This window comes from Echinops telfairi, unplaced genomic scaffold, assembly GCF_000313985.2.
Source record: "Echinops telfairi isolate 266 unplaced genomic scaffold, ASM31398v2 ScPeMD7_7420;HRSCAF=8458, whole genome shotgun sequence".
NCBI classification, from domain to species: Eukaryota; Metazoa; Chordata; class Mammalia; order Afrosoricida; family Tenrecidae; genus Echinops; species Echinops telfairi.
In genome coordinates this window covers 31585136-31609413 of record NW_022111320.1, presented here as the reverse complement: position 1 = coordinate 31609413, position 24278 = coordinate 31585136, and the positions used below count along the sequence as shown (strand labels likewise).

The window sequence follows — 24278 nt, the reverse complement described above, 5'->3', positions numbered from 1 at the left end:
GTGGAGCGGAATAAACTATTAGAAAAGGAAGGGCTATTAAAAGGAGGGAAAAGAGGCAATCAAGAGACTTTGTGCAATGTTTCTCAACATATGGCCCCCAGAATCGTAGCATCAGCATCACCTAGGAGCTTGTCAGAAACGCAAATTTGCAGGCTCCATCCCAAACGTACTGAATCAGAAATTCTGGGTGCCGCTCCTAGAAATCCACCCCTCCCCTGGTTTCTGATGCACCTTAATGTTTGGGCACTTCACAGACTCTGTTAATCCATCAGGCAGAACTGGAAGGAAGGACCTTCCAGGTCCAGATGAAGGGATACGTGAGCTAAACTTTGGAGCCTCCCCACTGAAACCTCTACATCCTTGCTACTCAAAATGTGGACCATGGACCAGTGGTCTAGGCGACCCCTGGACACTTGTTGGAAATGCAGGACTTGGGCCACACTTTGTACCTACTGATTTCAGGTATGCATTTATAAGATTCCCAAGTGATTGCTATGCACATTAATGTTAGACAGACAGTAAACCAGAGACAGCAGATTCAACTAACTAGTGAGAGGAGGGAGAGAGCCCTGAGCTCAGGACCCAATGGGCAACCCCTTGCTCCTCTCTAGTCCTAAGCAGGAGGTTGGGAAGGAATGGACTCTGGGAGAGCTGCTGAAGCTGCAGACCCCTAGCCGTTACTGAGCCACATGGCAAGGCACTACTTGTCTCGGTGACTTTAACCTGGATGAACTTGAACAAGCTTGAATGTCTAGCCAAGTGGACCTCTTTTAATTAGTAATGGTCTTTAAATGCCAGGTTAACACAAAAATATAGACCTAAAGTTCAACCCACTTAACCCAGTAGGCAATATAGTAACTATATATAGATGCCCCCCCATTAAATTAGTTTTCATGTCTTTCTAGGTGGTAGATGAAGAATCCAAATATAGACGACGTTACCCAGTTATGAGAGAGGAAACAAGTCAATGTGGCCGGCTTCAAAGTCCACAAGATTCTTTGGTTTGGTTTGGTTTGGTCTTCATAACAAATTTAAAAAAAAAAAAAAAAAAGTTTTCTTCTTCCAACTAACCTGATAGCACGGATCCCTCATTAATAGTCTCAGACAGATTAACACTCTCAGAAAATGAATAGATGGGGCTCGGTTAATCCACTCTCTGTGAAAAGAAAACAAGAGAATCTGTTCAGGTTTAATTGCCAAGTGTGATGGTTCGTGAGCAATGTTTAAGACAGTGAAGACAAGCATGGGTCTAACACAATAACCAGAGAGTTTATGATTTCAAGCTTAATCTACAACTGGAATTGATATGCAAACTTGAACACATGACCCATTTTTATACCGCACATATATATGAGAGGACTTCAAAATGTTTCTGGGCAAATGGAATTGAAACATAATGGAATTTTTCCATGGACTTTTGGACACTCCCTTGTAAACTGTCTTCTCGTCACTGCACAGCAGAGGCCCCTAGTTTTTTCTAGTTCATAGGGCCCATAGTGTTGCAATCATTTTTCATGCCCCCCTGGGCCAAAGGAAGTATCTACCAGTTCCATGTATTCAGTAGTAAGGTCCAACTTAGTATGTATGCATGTCCTATTGACTTTTAGAAATAATGCATGTAGATTAAAAGAATATTTGAACTTTGCCCTTAAAGAACTACAATTGGTTATTAATCAAGTGGGTAGGTGAACCTGCAGGCATCGAGTAACCTAGCCTTGGATTCTGAGCGGAAGCCACCATCTTCGTTTCCTGACGCCCACTGATTTGCACACCGCCCTTCCTTTCTGTGTGGCAACCACCGCACACCCAACTTCAGAAAGATGTGCCATCCTCTGAAGGAAGGCAATGCGATCTAACAAGGAAGCTCTAAGCTACTGTGAGTAGCTGCCTCTGTATCTAAGAGACGTTGAATATCAATTTCAACCTCCTGAATTTGTAAACTAGCCCACACTGGGAGTTCATTGTGACATCCTGTGGCACACCTCCATGCCCTTTGGAAAACTTGGTGAGAAAGTACTTTCATCATCGTCCATTTCCCCAGAAGCAGGCAGACCCTGGGAAGAAGATGGGTGTGCAGGTGCAGAGCATTATTAGGGACACGCTCTAATAATGGCAGTGGGAGAAAGAGGAAGAGCCAACGGCAACTCTGATCTCAGGCAAAGCACCAGCCTCGCCTCACCTGATGCTACAGGGGAGCTCGGGGGTGTAAGTTAGACCTAGGAGTGACCCCAGACTGAAGCAAGGGAGCTGGCCTTTCCCAGTCCCCAAAGTGCTATCGTTAGCCCTGATAAACTGGCCCTGTGCCTGAGATGGTCTGCACATCACGGGGCAAGGAAACGCCAGACCCAAAGTGGGGAGGGACGAGGTGGGCGTCCCAGGCAGAGAAGCACCAGCATTATCCTACAGCTCTATATTTCACAACAGACCAGAATGCAAGGATTCAGGTGGGGCCCTTGGACGCTGAAGGTGCATTTGCCAAAATTCAAGTGCACAGGCAACTAGTGACACTGGGCTTGTGGAGGAGGAGAAAAATGGACTACAGCTCTAAACATGGGGACAGCCAATCTATAGAAAACTCAATTTTCAAAAAAGGAGGTAGCTACAAGTATCACTTCAATGCCATCTAATGATTCAGTGCCCACTCAAGTGCACTCTGAGAGACTTTTAAATTACGTATGTTTCTTTAGCAAAGAATTGTTTAGTCAGCACCCTTAGGGATCTTTATTTAAAACAAGGACAATTGCAATTTCGATATGTTGTTGAAGGGAAGGTCAAGGAACAGACAACGCTAGAGATCAGAGCATGCCACAACACCTGCCATTGCCCAGCTACTCCAGTGTCAACTGACCGGACTCTCTGACTTTTGCCAGTGCCACCAAGTTATCATGTACCACACACAGTGCAGGGTGCTTTCAATGGACTCCAATCCAGCGCTGAAGAGTCTCAATACAGACTCTACCCATTAATGGGCTTGTGTGAGTGCAGACGACGGTGGGAAGACAGGGTGGGTGTAATCTGCGTGCTCTGTTGGCACTCATTGTCCCTCCCCAGACCAGCACCTGCTGGACCAATATCATCACTCAGCTAAGCTGTGTTCCCTACTGTGAGCGAGTAGTAAAGGTAGTGAAAATGTTCAAACTGCCCAGCCTGCTCCCAATATTGCTGATCAATGTAGAGCCCATGAGGTGCAAAGGGCCAGGGTGTGAGGTGCACGATGCCTTTCACTCGGCTGGTGGTAACACTTGTACCCACGGAGGCCAAAGAACAGAACCCAGACTGAGGCTAGAATGTTTGAAACAGAATTTTTAAACCAACCATGCCCTCCCAAAATAAATTTTTTAAATCAACAAAATAGAACACAAAATCACAAAAATCAACACACTTGGTGGAGAGAGTAGCTGCTGGTTCATAGCCAAGGGAAACTGAGGGAGACAGCACAGGCTCATGTAGACAAGAATCCACATCACTTCCCTCACTGCCGAGCTTGGTATGGATCTGTTAAGGTTCCGATATTCTCAGTGTCTGTCCCCAATCAAAGGAAGCACTTGCTTAACTGTGCCCCGCCCCACACCTCCCTTGGCTTCTCTTAGGTTGACATAACCTGACGGTTATGATTCCGTTTTGTCTCATCTATACTGCTGTCAGTTGCCATCAAGTCGGCTGCGACTCGTAGCAGCCCTCCGTCCGACAGAATGAAACACTGCCTGGCTGTGTGCTGTCCTCCCAGGCTTTCCTGTATTTGAGCCCCGTGTTGCAGCCACTGTGTCAATCCATCTCCCCCAAAGGATCATCCTCTCTGGGGCTGTCTCTCTGCTTTTCAGGAATGGCTCCTCCTGATATGTGCCCAAAGCATTTGAGATGAACTTCCACCATCCTCCCTTGTCAGGATCATTCTGGCTGTACTTCTGGTTCCTCTGGCCAATCACCATCTAATCGGTATTCTTTGACAACACCACAATTCAAATTCAAATTTGTCTCCAAACCTACATCTCTCAAATTAAGCGACTGAGACTCACCCTACTGAGAGGCCAAATGAACACCTGTAATTATTGCCGTTGGAGAACTCACCTGTGCCCCGTGTGTATTCCACCCTAATCAGTCCTTGCCTCTGCCAAAACTATCTCATAGGAAGGAAGCTGGAAAATGGGATTTTCCCACCCCTTCTAGTCCCAGGGTCGTCTGAGTGCTGCTCACACAATGAAGCCCACACCAGAGTCCTGACTGCTGAGAGAGGTGGAAGAAAATGTCCCAAGAGCACACTGCCTGGGAGTGACCCCGTGCCACCACCAAGTGGCCTGGCAGGAGCACCTGCCGCAGCTGCCACTAACACCACGGCATTTTCAGACAGGTGCCCTCTTGTCAGACACCCCTTTGCAATGGGGGGTTTTCCTGAAAACAAAGCTCGGGATCCATCAGGAGCAGGTCTGCCAGCATGGCAAATTTACCCAAAGCCACAGTGGGAAACTGCACTAATGTCTGTACATATTCTGGATCTGAAAAAAAAAATCCATATACACTGCAGACTTGAACTATATTTTAAACTTAAAACGATCCCCTTTGGAAACACCTGGTTATTCTACCATTCCTGAGAGAACACCCTTAGCTTTTATGACTAGGACGGTGGCACAGGACTGGCGCCCCTTTCAGGGGCGGGGATCACACGTCGAAGAACCTTAGTGCAAAGACTCCATCATCAGAATCAGCAAAAGCAGTGCTCGCCTCGGAAGAGCAGCTGGAAACCTAATGATCCTTAGTGGTGATTCATTTTCGTCATTTAAGAGAAAAAAGCCATGAGGCGTTTCAAGAGATAATTCAGGCAACAAAAACACCGGGTACCCACCCAAACTAAACTTGCTCCTGTCAGGTCCATTCTAACTCATAATGACCCTGCAGGACAGAGTCCAACTACCCCCATGGGGCTTCCGAGGTTATAAACTCTTTCACAGAGGCAGACTGCCTCATCTTTCTCCCTTGGAGCAGCCGGTGAATTAGAACCGCCAACCTTTTGGTTCGTGGCCAAGCCCATTAACCACCACACCACCAGGGCACCTTCAATATGCGTGCACTTGGTATTCTTTCCTGTTTCTTATATAACATCTTCATGGGGTAAGCGCATGACCTTTCCAGTCCTGTGTGTGTGTCAAAATAAATCGTGATATGGTGGCCCTGTTTCTTTAAAAAAGAGAGAGGAGGAAAGAATCCAGGATGAATTTTTTTTTTCTTTACTATTAAAAGAGGGGACGATGAGTTCCAGGAAAGTCTCAGAGTTGAAAGTTCTGTCTCAAGCACATAGCGTGTTGGTTTTGTTTGTTTTTTTCTAATTCTGATTTGTAATTTTGGGACCGAAGCCCATAGCTATTAATATTCCTACGCGAGGCTGGGGTCAATGTCAATAGGATTCCTGGTGGCTGAGTGCTCGGCTCCTTCCCTCCATGCATGAACCTCAGAAGGCACAGTTGTTCCTTTCCTTGGCTCCCAGCCCTTGAAGCCCCACAAGGCCGTGGCACTCCAACAAGGTGTTGGCATTCAAGGGGGATTGCGTGTTCTGTAAGACGATATAGACATCCCCGTGCCAAGAGGTGGGGGGACTGGAAACACACAACTCGGTGCGAGCAGAGTCCCATCGAGAAGACCAGTGGGCGTACTGGAAAGGCCAATAACTTTGAGTCCCTGGCTCAACAATCGCCGCCTGGAGTTAGCTGCACACCAGAAACCCAGTTGGGGGGCTGCCTCCCAGCCAGTGCTCTCAGCACCCCGACACAAGGGAATGTCTGAAGAGAAAGTGCTTCTTCAAATATATTGAGTACCGGAGCAGGAGGGCTCCGCAGAGTGGCCTGGGGATCCTTGGAGACAGCCCTGGAGAACTTGTCTGCAATGATAGCGTGTCCCTGGAGGTTATGCTCAGTATAGCCACCACAGAGCAGAGAATTCGTGTGAGGGCAAATATTTATACCCTCCTGTGACTGAACTTTGCCACTGTGTCCATAGGACTATTAATACTCAGCGGTGTGACCAGCTCCCAGAGCCTTTGTCCGTGGCCCCCTGCCACATCGCTTTCGGCATCAGATGCCAGCCACGTTCTGCTGAGATAGAGAGCGAGAAGGAAAAGGCCACTGGGAGGCAGCGGGAGTCTTTGAGCACAAGAAAGAGCCCAGTCAGGGTTTGACCTCCCTGCACAGTAGAGAAAACCAATATTTGACATGAGAATCCCCCGCGGAGCTACGTGGGGTATTGAATAACAAAGCCGCAAGGACGGAGAGAGCCAGGAGCCATCACCTTGGATGGTGAAGGTTCTGGGGTTAACTCAATCCAGGGACTCATGCAAAATGTCAGAGGGGATGCACTCCACTTCCATTCGTAGGGGACTGCTCTGCCTCCCATTTAGAAGGAACAGCACCCACTTGCTTAAACTGCCCATGGTTCAAATAGCCTGTTTTGTGTTGTTGTATTATTATTTTTAATTGAACACTAAGGACCCAAAGTTGAAAGAAATGCAAGTCCTTTCCAAAGAAATACATTATGTCCAATTTGTAAACTAGCTTCTTGTTGCTGTTGAAAAGGTAAAATTCACATCAAAGTCAATACGCTAAATTTAACAAACAAGCCTATGTTTGAAAATAAGTAAGTCATGTACCAGCTTGTTCAAGTACACTTGATGGGCCTTCATTCTTCCTCTGTGTCCCCCACTAATCCTAACACAGAACAGCAACATGGATTCATGCCGGGATTGTGAATATTCTTAAAATTAGAGGGATCTTGAGTAGCAAGGACTCTTTTCTACATATACCTTTTACATAGTTTATAAAAAACTTAAAATAAAATGTTTTCAAATACGTCACCTACCACGTGCCGGTCAACATTAAACATCTAGGAATAAAGTAGTGTATGGGGGGTGGAGGGCTAGGGCCCTTCTCTCATGACGCTTACGTTCTAAAGGGAGAAGGCCAATAATAAACACAAACAAATAAAAATGTATACCAGGAACTGAATAGTAAAGAACCGTAAAGTTTAAATATATATATTTAAAATCTACTAATGTATTTCAAAAAATGTTTGTGCCAAAGTAAACTCGTGTAACATGTCTAAACAGGATCTTATTTGAAGCATGAATAAGGCTAAGACAGCAGTTGAAAAGAGCCCCTATAAGACCAATGTGGATTCTGCTGAAATGGAGCAAGAGCAAACATCAAATTTATGGTGAAACTTAGGTGGAAGTGATGCCTCACGAAAAGTTTGTGGGGACAATGCCCCCAAAGAAGTCAGAAATTTATCATCGGATAACTTATTTTAAGAAAGAACAAGACAGTGTTGAAGATGAGACATGCAATGACAAGCCACCAAGTTGATTTTGAAGGGAAAATCACCTTGTTTGTGCCCTAACTTGGGAGGACTGATAGTTAATGACAGAATAGCCAGCACCTAGACATCTCAACTGGTTTACACAACTCTGACTGAAAAATTAAAGTTATGCAAACTTTCTGCCCAAAGGGTGTCCAAATGGTTGTCATCAGATCAGCTGCAAGCAAGAGCTGAGCTTTCGATGGAAACTTTAAATAGGATCCTGAAGCATTTCTTGGAAGAAATGTAATGAGAGGTAAAACAGAGCTTTAGTAGTGAAATTGGGTCAGTCAAAGCAAAAGTGGACCGATCATAAGCAAGAGTCACGGCAACAGGTCTTAGGGTGCTCACAGCATTTTCCTTGTTGACTTTCCTATAGGCTTATTGACTTTCTGCTTATTATGAGAGTGTTTGAGAAAGTCAGCCAAAGTTACAACAGAAAAAGCCCTGAGAAAGTTTCATCAGAAAATCCTTCTCCACTGTGACAATGCTTTCGCTAATTCCTCTCATGAAAACAAGAGCAATTTTGCAAGGGTTTCCATGGGAAATCATTAGGCATCTAACTACAATCCTGGTTTGGCTCCTTCTGATTTCTTTTGTTTCCTAATTTAAAAGGAAAAAAATCTAAAAAAGGAAATCCTTTAATGAGCACCCATTTCTCTTTAGTTAATAATTTATAAAGGACTGCATGGGCATGGTTAAATTCCCAGGATCCTCAGTTCTTTAAGGATGTAAGACACTTACAAAAGTGGCTTAACCATGGTGGAGATTATATTGAAGAAAAACAAGTTCATAATTTTATATTTTTATCTTTTAGTTCTGTTTATCCACAAACTTTTTGAAGTCCCTTTATAATTAAGGTGACCAGATTTTAACATTGGTAAAGTGGGACACCATTGATAAAACTCATATCCTGGAGAAATAGCCGCATGGCAGTCGAAAACCGTATACCTTAGCTTGTCGTGCATTCTTTCCAAAACTCAGGACTTTTTTAAAACGCCACGGGACACGGGAAAAATTGTTAAAAATCAGGACTGTCCCACCAAAAGCGGGACGTCTGGTCACCTTATTTATAATTTAGGATAGTTAGACAAGGATTCCATGACAAAACAGTATCTAAGCAAATTAAAGGAGGATCATAAGGATGTCAAGCCAGAGCAGCAGAATAGTTGATAGTCCCGAAGGCAGGACCTGATTGTATGTTCAGAGAATACCAAGACAGACAAACAGCAAAGCGAGAAGCAAAAATAAGGGGGCACGAGCCAAGGTCAATGAAATGATGGGATCCAGACCTTGAAAGGCCTTGTAGATTTAAATAAGACCCTGGACTCTTTGTTCTGGAAAGTCTCTGGAAAGCCATGGGTAGAGTTTGGTATGATCTGACTTGCATGTTAAAGCAATCCTTCTGGATGGGTTCAAAGTAGGGAACTCAGCTTGCCTAACGCAATATTGCAAGCCAAGGATGGAGGTGGCTTGGACAGTTGGAAAAGCCTAAGTGAGTGGGTGGGGAGGGCAGATTGGAAGGAAAAGAATCACAGGTCTTATGTTTGGGATATTAAAATTTTGATGCCCAAAGAAGCAAATGTCCACCATTCTGTGTCCGGACCAGTAAATAAATTTACAGCAAGGAAGAACTGTGCTTACAACACCCAGTCTCTCAGAACAGTGCTATTAGGGTAGCTCATGGGTGGATGGTCATTTGCAAGTGAGAATGTTTGCAAGTTGACTCATTTTTCAGCTGTGGGATTGTGGTTCCTGGAACGTGACAGTTGCTTACCAGATGGCTTTCATGGCCATGTGTCCTGGTGAGAAACAGCTATCAATTGAGCCAGATTGCAAACTGGAGCGGGTGGTTGCTCATGGCTATGGCCAAAGTATCGGCAATCCTTCCTTGGAAGGCGGGTGCATTTTAATCACAACTGGGATGATGATTTAGGATAACTTCACCACCAAGAGGAAAATGAAGTGAATCTGCTTTAAAATAACACTAAATCGCACATTCGAGTGAATGTTCACATTTTCCCTTTTATTGGGACACAAGGTAGTGGTTCTCATCAGAGCAGACGCTGGTCCCAAAGAAGGAAGGCACTCATCTTTGTACGTTCTAGCCATCCTTGCATCTTCACCCACCTGTTCTTTCCTTCTCTCTCTTCTGCTTCTTCCCTTCTTTGCACATAGTAGATGTTCAAGGATGTGGTTTTGAATAATTGAATCTAGGTTTTTCATCCAGTTAAATCTAATGTTCCAAAAGAAAAGGCCTGGAAACACAGTTGTTCTAGAAGTCTCAAGTTATGGTGGAGGATGGGGTGTGGGTCAGGAAGAAACAGGTGGCCATCTTAGCAAGGTTAGGCAGGGCGAGGCACAATGGAGGAACTTGATACTTAAGTTATCTTTGACTAAACTGTTTTTAGAATAGAACGGAATAGCATGATCTATCTGGGGCCAAAGGCCAACATAAAAGGATGCCCTTAATGTTCAACATTCCTGAAGTCCTTCTTGTATTATGAAATCAAAAAGGTCCACAATCAGCTCTTCCTAGTTTGAAGATTTCCAGGGACTGCGCATGCTGCGAGCCAGTAACTCTATCCCACTGGACTCATTAATCACTACGAATTAGGAAAGGCCCTGAAAGGAGATCTCCTGACTTCAAAATTGCTAGGATCTTTTTCAGCTGGTGAATGCTTACCTTTGCCCAATGATTTCCCCTAACGATTTCTGCATCAAATGCAAATAAGGCCTCTCACAAATTTTCATGCAGAAAATCTTCTGCCTTCCACAATGTTGTTGTTATTTTTGTAGTTGTAGGTTCCATCGAGTCTGTACAAAGCAGAGTGACCCCCGTGTACAAGAGAACAAAATGCTACCTTGTCCTACACCCTCCTCACAATTGCTGTGATGTCTGAGCCCATTGTTGCGGCCACTGCACTAACCCATCTTGTCAAGGGTCTTCTTTTCGGTCATTGCCCCTCCACTTTACCAAGCATGGTGTCCTTTTCCAGAGACTGAGCTCTCCTGTGAACATGTCCAAAGTCCGTGAGATGAATGAAGTCTCTCCATCCTTGCTTCTAAGCAACATTCTGGTTGGACTTCTGCGGAGACAGAGTTGTTTGTTCTTCTGGTGGTAGTCCATAACCCAAAACGCACTGCCATCAAGTCCATTCTGGCTCATAACCACCCTGGAGAACAAGGTAACACTGCCCCTGTGAGTTTCCGAGACCATAACTCTTCATGGGAGTAGAAAACTCTGTCTTTATCCTGTGGAGCAACTGGTGATTTTGAACTGCGGCCAGCTTTGAGGTTAGCAGCTCAACATGTGACCACTATGCCACCAGGGTTCCTTGGCAGTCCATAGTACTTTCACTATGCTTGTGCCAACACCATAAGTCAAACGCATTACCCAGTGTCCACCTTTCACATACGTAGGAAGCCATTGAAAACACCATGGCGTGGATCAGTTGCATCTTAGTCCTCAAGGTAACTTCCTTGCTTTTCCACATTTTTCCCCATCATTTTATTGGGGGCTCTTACAGCTCTTATAACATTCCATACATCAATTGTATCAAGCATATTAGTACATATGTTGCCATCATCACTACTATAGCATTTTCTGCTTGAGCCCTTGATATAAGCTCCTCTTCCCCCACTCCCTTCTCCAACCTCCCACCCTCCTGTATCCTTGAGCAATTATATATTGTCATTGTTATTTCACATCTTATACTGCCCTTTGTCTCCCTTCACCCACATGTCCATTATCCGTCCCCTTCTCAGGTGGTGGGGATGGGGGCTGTGTATCCAATCTTATGATGGGTTCCCCTTTTCTCACCCTTCCACCTCCTCACCATCACCCCTACATTCATGCTATCACTACTCCCATTACTATTCCTGAGAGGTTTATCATTCCTGAATTCCCTGTGTGGAGAGTTCTTATCTGGACCAATGTGTGTTCTCTGGTCTAGCCAGATTTATAAATGAGAACTGGGACATGGTAGTGGGGATGAGGAAGTATTCAGGAACTAGAGGAATGATGTGATTCGTTGGTGCTATACTACACCTTGATTGAATCATCCCTTCCTTGTACCTATGGGGATATCCAATTGCCTATGGATGGGTTTTGTATCTCCACTCCAACCCCCCCTTTCACATCAATATAGTTGTTTGTTTTGGATCTTTTGATACCTGTTGCCTGACCCTGTCAACACCTCATGATCACACAATACATGCTTCTTCCATGTGAGTTTATTTGCTCCCCTGTTAGATGGCTGCTTCTTTGACTCAAGCCTTTAAGACCCCAGACCCTATATCTTTTGAAAGCCGGGCACCATCCACTCTCTTCACCACATTTGTGTATGCATCCATTTTGTCTTCAGCAATAATGTTGGGGAGATGAGCATCAAAGAGTGCCAGGTTATCAGAACCAAGTGTTCTTGTGTTAAGGGAAGCCTTGAGTAGAGGCCCAACGTCTGTCTGCTATCTTACTATTTATCATATAAATATATGTACATTGACTTCTATCCCTTTTGTTATAAATTAATATATTTACATATATAAATGCCTATAGCTATAACTCTATAAATAGCTTTTGCCTCCTATTTCTTTCCTCTATTTCCTTTCACCTTCCTCCTGTCCTATTATCATGATCACCCTCCATTCAGCTCTCAGTATTTCCTCTCTGATACTTTGCTCTTGATCACGCCCCACTTGGCATTATACACCCTCTTCACCATCACTTTTAGATCTCTTGTTGTTCCCTTCTCTGAGTTTGTTGGCTCCCCACCCGCTCCTCTCCCATGTCCCACCAGAACCGCTGGTCCCATAGTTTTCTCAGGATTGTTTATCCTGTCTATCTTATATAGATAGACATGGGGCGAAAGAAAGAGGGGGGAAAAAGCAGCCTAATAAAACAAACAAACAAAACAAAGCAGAACAGGAGAAAAACCAATAGTTCCAGGTCTGTCTGTTGAGCCTCATGTATGTTTTCTGGTCAAGTCTGATGAGGTGCCAAGCCCTGTTCACCAAGTCAGAAGTCTATTTTCAAGATTCCTTGGGGACTTGGTTACTTTGCTCCCCTTGCTGCCCAGTTGCACTCCCTCCGCATTTCACCCCACACTTCATGGGTACACTTTCCGCACAATGTCTCCAGTGCTGTCCCCTGCAGTGCTACGAGTCAGGGAGGGAATGTCGTGTCTCATGGTGGGGCCAGACCTATGGTCCTCTCTGTGCACTGGCTGCTCTGAGTAGGGATGTTATCCCTGGGGCTTGTTGGGCTAGGATGAGATTCGTGTTCTCTCTCTCTCTCTCCCGCCCCCCTCTCCCTCCTAGTTCACTTCCATGTGGTCTGGACAGACCTTCCTCCTCTCTTCAGTATTGTCCTCTGTGTTGACTTCTTCTGGGGAGGGGGACTTTCTATAGAGGTCCTGTGCAGATCTGCCCAATGTGATTCACACTTTGATCTCTGACTGCTGCTTCTATGAGCACAGAGTACAGACTAAGAAATGGTCAGCTAATAATCCCTGGGAAAATTCATGTTAGCTGTCCTCAAAACAAATGATAGAATCTCATGTCCTATTACGTTTCAGGCATAATTATTCTGTTATTAGTCGTGTTTTACTCTCTTTCAGCTCAAGAAAGAGGCAGTTGACAACTTCAGGTGTTTTGTAGTGCTCATGGATCTTTCGTCAATCATTAAGAATACTGTCCAGAACAGAGCAGGCCTTGCTAAAGATTGCATAGCCCTGCTGAAGATTCTAAGGCTGCATGTATCATTTGAGTCAGCCTAATAATCCTCTCCTTATCCTAAGTACAAAATCCCGGTAGATTCCCTCTCAATCTGGATTGCTTTGAGCTAAACCATGCAGTGGGCACTCACTGTCCACTATTTAAATATGAGAGTATTTTAAAACTGAGTGGGAAAGTTTCACTATCCTTTCATTCTATTTTTCCACAACCTTTTTGAAACCTCTCCCTCCCCTTTATCCTCCAAATGTACAGGCTCTACATCCATAGATTTAACCAACTGTATATCAAAAATATTCAAGAGGGGAAAAAGGGAATTAAATCATTAAAACACTCCTTCTGAGGCAACTAAGAGGGAACATAAAATGCTATTTACATAGTGTTTATTTTTGGATTAAATATGACAAGTAATCTGCTTGGGTTGTTAACTGCCAAGTCAGCAGTTCGAAACCACCAGTAGCTTCAAGGAAGAAAGAGGCTTTCTGCTCCTGTGAAGACTTATGGCCTCAGGAACCCACCAGTGAGTTTGGTTTTTAGAGATGATTTTAAATATATGACAGCAGTATGTAGGTTATATTGCAAATATCATGCCAATTTATATGAGGGACCTGAGTTGGTAACTGTATGGTGGTAATAGTAGTAAGGGTACCTGGAACTAATCTCTCTCAGATACTGAGGGCCAATTAAACACAATACTAAATAATGCCATCTAAAAACCAAGTCACCAAGTCGTCACCACCACCACGACTTATATTTAGTCGCTGGCTTAGCACGCGGGACCATCAGGATGCTTTCTGCTAAAATCGGCAAATGCACTATACTAACACCAGGTTTTAATTTGGTCAAGGAATTCGATTATTAACACTTCTCTTATTTTTCAAAATAAATTTATATTCCTTTCTAAGTAGGGCAGAATTGAAATATCTCAATCTAGCCCTGAGGTGTAAGAGGAGATTCTTTAAAGGCATCTATGATAGTTAAGGTTTGGTAGTAACTTGGCTGGGCCACAATTCTCAGCAGTTTGATAGTTAAGACAAAGAAATTCCCACATGACGAGATCTCTCTCTTCAAGGACATGACCTGTGTCCAATACAAGTGGACACTGTGGGAAAGTTTGCTGTACCCGGATCCTATATCTGGCCCATCTTCTAGTTTGGCCTGCAGTTAGTGGCCTGTTTGAATTGCCTGCTGACCCTGGAAATTATCAGTACCTTCCCAGCTTATCTTACCTGCCAGCCTTGGATTGATCTATCTCTGCAGCCAGAAGCCTGACCCTGACCTGCCAATCTTGAGGGTTCCTCAGCAGTTGCTATCTTACCTGCTAACCTGGCATTCATTCACTTCGCTAGCCAGAAGCCTGACCTATCCATCTCGGGATCATTAGGGCCTGAACCTAAGAGAGTTAGAAGAAGCCTCTGCCCTGACACCTGACCCATGGACTTGGAACTCTATAAGCTTCTACTACTGTGTGAGCCATGTCCTAGATATGCACCTCTTGGTGTATATACATAATATAAGCCTCAATGGTTTTTTGCTCTTTACAGTACCCAGCCTAAGGCAACATCCTTCTAGCCTGTATCTGTAGGGAGAAAGACGACCTCTTTTTTTGGGGGGTGGGGGTGGGGAGCAAAAGGCAGGGTCCTAACTGATGAAATGCAGGGAGCCTCCTTCACATCTTCACACCAAATGTAGAGAGCCAGCCTCCCACTCAGCAGACTCACATCTCACTTTAATCAGCACAGCTGCCATCAAATTCATTTCTCCCCATTCACCATGGCATCCATTCTGATTTATGGCGACCCCATGTTTTAGAGTGAAATTGAGGGACAGGATTTACAACAGCTGAATATCCAAAAGTAGGTCCCCAGGCCATTTTTCCGAGGTGCCTCTGTGTAGATTCGAAGGACTAAACTTTTGGTTGACAGCCGTGTGTGCAACTATATGCACCATCCAGGAAATGCTATTGCCAGCATATAAAGGACGCGGAACCCAATCCTGGCGACAGGTCAGCTGCTGTCAATGGCTCACTCGAAACTCTGCTTTGGGAGAAGGAACCTAAACGACGATGAACTAACCCTTCTTTGACAGTCCCAACACGAAACCTGTGTTAAGAAAGATCTGAGAACAGATGAGGGCCATTTGGTTTGGGCCTGTGCAGAAATGTCTTCACCAGGCTATGGCTGGAGATCGTGCACATTCATCCCCTATGTCCCCAAAGCCAGGGCTGGAGTATGCCATTTATTCAGTAACTGCATCTACTGCAAAACGATATCAGGAAAAGGTCACCCATGGTTGTTATCCAACGCATTTTCCCATAAACGCCCACACAGTAACCTCTGCTGTGTGCTTAGATACCAGGGGTGGGGAGTCAGGGCACAATGTAACTAGAGTGTTTCCCCATTTCACCTTGACAATCAGGAAATTCAGCATCTAACCAGAGTGATTTGAGTTAGCTCATCCTCAGTGCCAACCTATTCACCCCATCATAACTGGCCTTTGTTCTACTGTGTCCATTAATTATGTTGTGTTCAATCTTGTAAACTGCTTCATATCAGAGTCTATAGACAAACTATATAAAACATGCTGTTCTTGGGTAAATGTCTGCTTTCCTTCGCCAGATCATTCTTACCTGCATATGAGTCTATTTTTCACCAGGGCTGTAAAGATCTCCTGAAATACTTTGTGCTGGGGGTGTTTGCTGAAATTTCTCTCATTCTTGTAGTTTATACTGAGAGGAAACAAACAGAAAAGCTTTAGGTAATAGAAAACATTTAGGGTGCTGTGAATTTCACAGTGCAGGCAAAAATTATATGGTCTTGCAACTACAGAAGAATTCTTAGGGTTGAACACAGTGTTAATGGTAAGCAGCAATTGTTAAAATTTTCAAAAAGGAAAACCATTGTGCTGGGTTGATGCCAACTCATAGCAACCCTAAATAGGGTTTCTAAGAAGCCTCATCTTCCCCGCTGTGAGCAGCCGGTGGGTTTGAACCACCAACATTGTGGTTAGTGGCCGAGGGATTCATCCATCGCATCACCAGGTGCCTACATTGTTAAAATAGGAACTAAAAATTCCTATTTTATGAAGTTAATAATGTAAGTAATCCAGCACATGTATTTCATCTTAACATACTATCAAAATTATTTCCTATAAACATTTAATATCTAAAACGGGGCTGCAGGGGGAAGAGAGCTAGATGGAGAGAAAGCGGTTAGGGCCCATTTCTCTAGACAGCTGTGATATAAGCAGAGAAGAATTCCTTTATTCCTTCTACCCGGCCTCTGCTCCACCACTGGGACTGCCGGCTCCATTGGCTGGCTCCTGTGGTTCCTTACAGATCACCCGGCACCACCAGTTGCCATGAAGCCGATCCCAGCTCATGGAGATCTCATGGGTCAGGACAGAACTGTCTCCATACGGTGCTCAAGAGCTGACTCTTGGATCACCAGATCACCAGAGCTTCCACCGAGGTACCTCTAGGTGAACCCAAACCTGCAACCTTCTGGTCAACAGCTAAATATCTTAACCACTTGCACCATTCAGAGAATCCTTGTAGACCGCCATGGTTTATTAAAGACAGTCTACACCCTGTCAATGTGAGCATTTTGCCACTGCTTTTTGCAAGGCTGTGCATTTTGAACAAAGTGTCGACACTGTCCAGTTTCCACTTCTAGTTGCTGACATGACAGCCCACCAAACAAGCTAAAAAGCTCCCCGAAAACATTCCACGCTGAAACGGGAGAGGATAAAAACTAATGCACAAAAGGGACACAAGGCTCTAGAGTACGCGATACACTCTTTTTGTGCACGTAGAAGCCATTCAGTTTAAAGCTTAGGCCCAAGGAGCTGGGATTACATAAGCACAGGCAGGTGCTGTCACCGTAACCTTACACGACCTTCCCAGCCTTTCGGGTGTCACTGGACAGCACGTCACCATCCTCTCCAGGTGAGAGAGACGATAGTTTCCCTGTACTCAAATCAAACCCTGGGAGGCTGCTTGTGTGACCAAACTTAAAGTCCTTCATGTTCCTCACTAAAACAGTATCTTAAATATATTAACATATTAATAACCACGGGACATTCCTGGCTGTTAAATCCACTGTCATGAAATGAGAGAAAACAACCCTAGGTCAGGAAGAATGGGGGCAAATGGTCAGTCTAGAATGCTCATATTAGCATCCCAGGCCAGTCATAATTTACATAGTACTTAGTCCCAAATGACCTCAGCACACTGTGAAAAGAAAAGAAGCAATTCCTGGAAGGGGAGTGGCCCTAGGGACATGCTGCTTCTAGGAGACCTTCATGCACTGGCACTTCCAGGGTGAGAGGGGAGGTGAGATCCCTCCAAAGGAAGGGTTTGGTTGCTTTGACAACCACATTCCTCAACCACACCGCCTCACTGCAAAAGATTCCTGTATGCCTTCCGTGATCCTGATTGGCAGGACGCAGGCTGAGGACAAGTGACAGCACAAGCTGGGGATCAGCCTGGCTAGGTCGACAGTCTGGAGCCACTTCCTCATTGAGCCCATGCCCAATGCACATCAGCACTGCGTCCCCAACCCCCCCAGGTCAGTGTCACCCACAGCCACAAAGCCTGCTATTTACAGGCAACTTCTGGGAATGGCTTAAGCAATGAATTAAAAGTATTCAATAAGGAATCAACACAATACATTCTGAAAGGGGCTTATAAAACCTTAGTTAGCTACAGTGGCAAGCCTACATAAGGCTTAGGGCTAAGTAGAATAGATGGTTGGAGACAAGGGTGACACTGGATTTCTTACCTAAAATTTTCAAGTTCAACAGCTTCGGTGGACTCATGCCACTGACCTCGAGCTCTGTGTCCACCCACCTTGATGGCGGGCTCAGACTTCGTCATGCTATGTTGGGCACTCTCGAATTTAATGGCTGGAAGCTACAGAAATAGAAGCACAGAGTACATGAGGATCACAGTTAAGCACAGGACAGACAGTAACTAAATGAGGGTGGAGGAAGGGTGAAAGCAGTGTGGCTCTTTCCCAAACCACTGATGAACCTGGCAGCTGTGTCAAACGTAGGGTTCCCCCCAAGATTTAAACAACGCTAACTTAAATGTTTACTCTCTGCTTCATTTGACTTCACAGCCTATACCACCACCTGTCATATCCCACAGTCATTTATTTCCAGTCTCCTCTGATGACAATGTCCCAAGCAGGAACTTGCCTGTGTGTCTGTTCAATGCTGTATCCCCATAACCTAACAGGCAGTGCTGGCAACGTATGTCTGGGGGAAGGCCTGGAGCGTGTGCAGCTTGCTGAATGACAGAGGTGCAAGCACACGAGAACGTTTCGGGATGCAGCTAGAGCACACTGGTGAGGGGTCCAGACTAAGGATGAATCATCATGCATGCCATGCCATTCATTCCTCAGCACTGACCACATCTGCGCAATGCGTGCTGTGGGTGGTAGGGACATAGAGGTGTCAAAGCCTTAACCTTCTGAACACGCAATTATAGTTATAAATGCTGTACCATAGGACTCACCGTACAAAACTAAAAACTCACTTAAATTAGCAACCATACCTTGACTACACCCCATTTAGAATATGGCTAATTATAACAGAGATGCATTCTAACAAAGACAGGGTTCAACAGCCATCCAAAGGGTGGGGTGGGGTGGGGAGTTCTTTGTATGCCAGCCATGGTTCAGTTCTCCAGCAAGAACGGTGTGTTTACAAGAAGAAGAATAAAACTTCCACACCATAATACTCTCTTTCTCAGTGTCCAGTGGATCAATCTACAACAGACCGTGGGCACTGGAGGCAGCAGGGCTCTGTGAGTAAGAGAACCAACTGCAGACTATTTTCCCTGGGTTGAAATCCACCATGAGCCAGCTGCATGAGCTTGAGCAAGATATTTAATCTCCCCGTCCATGCGCTGCCACAACTGGACAATAGAAATGGTAACAGTAATAGTACATGACTCATGGAGTTATTTGGAGGATTCAAATGAGCATTTATAAAGCGCTGACTATGTGTCCGTTATATTTGTTAACCCAAATAACATTGGACATGAAGTCCCATCAGGGAGTGAACTTTTCCTGCACAGCACAGGACATGTCATGGCGCACAGTGAACAGGATGTGGTTGTGTACGCGGGGCCCAAGGGATTCAAACCCCCTCGGGGGTGATTAGAATCGTCAGAACTCTGACTGCCAGAGAGAAGGCAGCCAGGCAGCTGATCCTGGAAGTCAATTGAAGGAAACTTAGTGGATGCAGCAGAGTTGACATCAATAGCTGTAAAGGCTTAGAATTTAATAGTAGGAACGTGGGAGCAACTAAATATCTTTACGCAAAATCTGTGGTGGGTTCAGAAATCAGTTCAGAACCCAGAGCCTTTGCTCTTGGCCCCTAATTCTTCAGACCCTCTGGTGTATCCTTCAGCGTCTACTGTAGGATCAGTAAAACATACATGGTTCTCTTGGTCGAACACCACCCCCCCCAACCTGATACAGACAAGACCCGAACACTCCTAGTCAAAGCGGCCGGTGAGCAGCTTCTGTATGGACTTCTGTTGTACTAAAGCCATGGGTTCTGTTTCGGGATATCATTCCCGACATCATAGTGGTAAACTTCAACATAAAGACATCGAAAGGACAACAACATCCAAATTCATATAGATAACTTCCGAGGGTGTCCTTTCGGACAAGTGATAGTACTTAAGGACTCAGACTTGGAAACTTCCTCAAAGGGCACAGGCTATCGTGATCCTCATCACCTTCATCATCAGCGGTGGCATCAACAGCTTCACAGCGCTTACCACAGCTTTCATGATTGCTCTCCAGGTATGATATGCCGTTGATCCCCATAACAACTCCGTGAGGCAGACACCGGCTGACAGATGAGAAAACTGAGGCACAGAAGAGTTCAGAGACTTGCCAAAGACACAGAGTTGGCACTGTGGCTTAAACACAGACAATCTACCCCATCTCCAATATTTTCCGTTCTCCAGCACTGACGTGTGTCCCTCCAGGGATGAGAACATCATAGAAGCAGCCCATCTGGTTTTCAGTGTTCTGTCCTTCCTTAGATGGAGATTTTTTTTTTTTTTTTAAATCCCTGTGTAAAGCCATGATCGCTTTGCTTTTCAATGCAGGCTGAATGGAAAGCCAGGCTCCAAGTTCTGGCTGCATTAAACTGGTCACTGGACCAGGAGCACATCTCACACGGCTCCATGCTTGGGCCTGTGCAGGCGGTAACTCCTGCTCACATTTCAGGGCTCAGATCCAACCATCTCCTGGGTAAACGGCTGCCCCAGCGCCTCCTGGGTAGAGCTCTCGGTGCCCTCCCCGGGTGGCATGACTGTCCCACTTCTCTGACCACAGGCAACACGCCCTGCTACCATGTCTAATGGGCACAGCAGCCTTTCCCCACTCAGTCTGGCCATCCTGATGTTCTTAGGACCTCACCCAGGGTCTGGCACCTAATAGGTGTTCCGATATGAAGCTGTGCTATGAATGTTCACCTTGGTCCCAGTCTTTGCTAGATGGATCCATCTTGTCAACCACCTCCATTCACATTGCTTGTAGACCCATTGCGTATCAAGTGTTGTGTGAGATACTGGGTATACTAAGCAGAATGGCCCGGCCTCTGCCTTCAAGGCGTGTACGGGCCCATGTGAACAGGAGTTTGGACTGTGGACCAGCCATGCGAGGAACATTCCAAGGTATTCCGGGCGGATTTTCACACCGGCTGGAAGGAACGGCAGTCGGCAAACTTTGGCTCTCGACCATAAGCAGTTTTTTGGGACTCGGGAGTAAAATGAAATTTTCAAAAGGATATTATTCAGATAATGGTGATTTCCTTTGTTTGCTAAAAAATATATTTATGGTTCTTGAATAATTTTTAAATTGTTCTGTGGGACAGGATTGGTTCTTCCATCTCAAAAGACTGCCAACCCCGGGCTAGAAGGTACAGGGTGAGCGAAAGCGAGGACGACAGGCAGCAAAAGGGAACGGCAGAGGGGCTGAAACAGAACAATAACGGTGAGGGTTTGGCTCGATGTTGACTCTCCTGCACCTGGCGCCAACAACAGAAGGCAGAGAGCGACATACCCAGTTCTCCATGAGCCGGAAGGCACTTCTGCCCCTCACACAATGAGAGTGGCCAGTACAAGGCCAGAGCCAGGCTGCGTCAGGCAGGACCTTCCGAAACATTGGTCCCATCGCTCCTGCGCAGCAATTTCCACACCCGTTGTTAGTGGGAGATCAAGTATGAAACTGTCAGAGGGCCAGCAGGCACTGCCCCGCTCCTCCAGGTTTAGAGCCACTCCTGATGAAATCTCTGCCCAATGTGTGCCACGTTCCTGCCATCCTGCCTTCAAATAGCTGCTTGCTTTGCTCCCTTTGGGCAGGATGCCTTTCCCAGCAAGCCCCCTGATTTAAAAAAAAACAAAAACAGTCTCGTTTTCAAGAACTATCTCCTTCTGTGCCACCTGAGAAAAGAGAGGCCTCCTCTTCCTCCTCAAAATGCATACAGCCCATGGCTCTTACCACTCAGCCAGGACCCCTCTGTGCAGACACCTTGCAGAGGGAACCCAGGGGGAGTTCTGCTCAGTGCTATAGGGCCGCTGTGTGTCCGAATTGGCTCAATGGCAGCGAATGTGAGGGTCTGGGGAGGAGTACGCCTCATCTCTTCAAGCACGGGACCCTTCTATCTGTCCTCTACATAGCAACTGTCAAAATCCCTTTTGTTTCAAGGAAATGAACAGGCCAACAATGAGTGATTTTTGGTTTTCTTCCATCTTTTTTTTTTTTTTTTAAACCTGCCTTGCAGCTCCCACCGGCTCTGACTGCAGAACGGGCCAAGAACAGAGCGCAAACAAAGACACCTTCAGCCCAGCTCCAGGCAGATGCCTCCGTGAGTCACGAAAAGCGCCCAGTGAAATCTCGACCTCTTCCCTCTCAACAGCCTGGGGGCCGTTCTTTTTTCTGGAGTTATTGGGTTTATTGGGCCATTCTGATTCTAAGCATGCTACCAGGGAGGGGACCCTGGGCCGGATGAGTATGTGTGTGTTCTCAGTGTCCTCTGTCTCGCAGAACAGTGGGCACAGAGAGACCAGGAAGTGCGTCAGGACAGAGCATGCATGCGTGGAACACAGACACACAATGGAGCGATAAGGGGAAGGGCCTGCCCGTCTGGTTAGAACTTCAGATGCAGGACATTCCGTTCTTTCCAATTGTCTGCCTAAAGGCGAGTCCTCTGCAGCCAGCACATGGCCAGCCCACCCCGCTGGCAAATAGCAAGTCATGTCTTCTTCACTCAAAAATCAAACTCACGGCCACCGAGTCAATTCTGACCCATGGCGACCCTACGGGGAGAGTAGAACAGCCTGTGGGTTTCCAAGATGGTCCCGCTTCCCCGGAGTAGAAAGCGTCATCTTTCTCCCCAGGGCTTCCTAGTGGAGTAGGAATTCAGGTGTGTGAACCTGACTCCCAGACTTCCCCCTTTTCCAGTTGACTGTAAAAAAAGCTCATAGCCAAACGTGGTCTCTTTGCCTATTTGATGGGCACTTCTTCTTGCACTTGACTCTACTTTGCTGATGGTGTGTCTCTCCTTTGGTCCCCGTTACGTTAACCTGCCATGCTTTTAAGCAACCCTAATTGGTACTGGGTGGCGGCTAACCACAGTGTTGGTGCCTGAAACCCCCATCCGCTCCTCCAGAGAGAAATCCCTAAAGAGCAGTTCTACTCTGTCCTGGAGGGTCGCTGTGCAACAAAGTCAATTTGAATACGGTGGGGGGTGAGGGGAGGTGTATGTGCGCCTGCTTGTCATGCTTTGCGTGCCATAGTGGGTGATCTGTTGGGCAGCTAACCAGAAGGCCCGCAGTTTGAAGCCACCAGGCATTCTGAGGAACAAAGGTGAGGCTTTCTAATCCCCTGAAGAGCTACGAAGTATGAGAAACCCACAGGAGCAGTTCTGCCCTGTCCTATAGGGTTGCTATGAATCAGGATCAAGTCAATGGCAGTGGGGTTTGAGTTATTAGCACTCATGGTCCCTCCATGTGTTTCCAAGAACTGCGGCCCATGGACTTTTCTTTCCTTCTTCTTTATTATTACAGCCTTGATTATTCACTTTATTTTTCTTGTATGACAACGACTATGTGGTGACCGTGGCTGGAGCCTGCATCCACTGCGCAGAGATTGGTCCTCAGCACAGCGGTGGGGGAATGAGAGCTGTGGCCCCCAGGCAAAGTTGTCCGGGTGGCAGTGCAGCCCCTGGTCAAGGTGTAGCAATCGTCACTACTATCCAGCAGCAGAAGCAGCTTCTTTGGCACAGAGGCCGATGCCATGCCAGTGCCTCTGTGCCAATGCCACGCCAGTGCCTCTGGGAGCGGAGATGAGGCACCCCAGCACAGAGCTGCCGAAGCCCATCACTTTGCAGGCACTGTGTGAGGGTGTGCCCATCTTGTGTCCTCAGTGGCCTCTGAGTCCAATAGGGCACTTGGCCAGAATGATGGCCCCTTGGAGGGCAATGGCCACCTCCTTGGTGCACTTAAGCCCCAGACAAACATGCCACTCTAGTCCTCAATGGTGACAAATGCCTTGACTCTGATCTACCAGACAATGCACATCTGCTTCTGCACAGGCATGATTTTCAAAACCTCTTCTTTGAAGATGAAGAAGTCGATGATCACAGACTCCCAGATGGACAGGGAGCAAACATCCCCTCCAGGAGCTTGATCTGCGTGTCCTGGACCAGCCAGCCCAGCTTGCTGGCTAGGAGCCACACCTGGTCCTGGCTTCTCTTCTGAGAGCTCCCAGGCCGACTTCCACTACTGAAGCCTTGGTGGAAAACCACTGAGAGCTGCCATCCCTGGTACACAGGCACCTCTGGGCCCTCCTGCTACACCAGCCGCATCCACTAGTTAGTGTTTCCTTGAAGATGTCCTAAGTTTTCCAGAGCTGTGATTTTTCTCAGAAACGGACTGCTAGGCTTTTCTCCAAGAAACGTCCAGGCAGATTCAAAAGTGCCCATTCGTAACTGTGTTAGTCTGGGTAAACCAGGGAAACAAATCCACAGAAATTCATATACATAAGAGAGAAGGGTAAGTGTACATTAAGAAAACATCCCAACCCAGTGCTGCCCAAGCCCATAGGTCCAGCATTACCCCATATGTCCGACACCAATCTACAAAGTCCTCCTCAATCTCACAAAACACACACAATGATGCC

At 46.1% G+C, this 24278-nt stretch overlaps 1 protein-coding gene across 1 annotated transcript in view; it reads right to left on the bottom strand.

Moving 5' to 3' along the window:
* Positions 1 to 20449, bottom strand: part of NEK10 (NIMA related kinase 10) — a 232817-nt gene extending 212368 nt beyond the window's left edge. The window contains exons 1-4 of the mRNA XM_030887662.2: positions 20336 to 20449; positions 17853 to 17983; positions 15701 to 15799; positions 1072 to 1156 (exon numbers count right to left, since the gene is read on the bottom strand). Coding sequence (XP_030743522.1) covers positions 1072 to 1156; positions 15701 to 15799; positions 17853 to 17983; positions 20336 to 20449 — 429 coding nt within the window. The remainder of the gene's footprint in view (positions 1 to 1071; positions 1157 to 15700; positions 15800 to 17852; positions 17984 to 20335) is intronic.
* Between the last annotated feature and the right edge of the window lie 3829 nt (positions 20450 to 24278).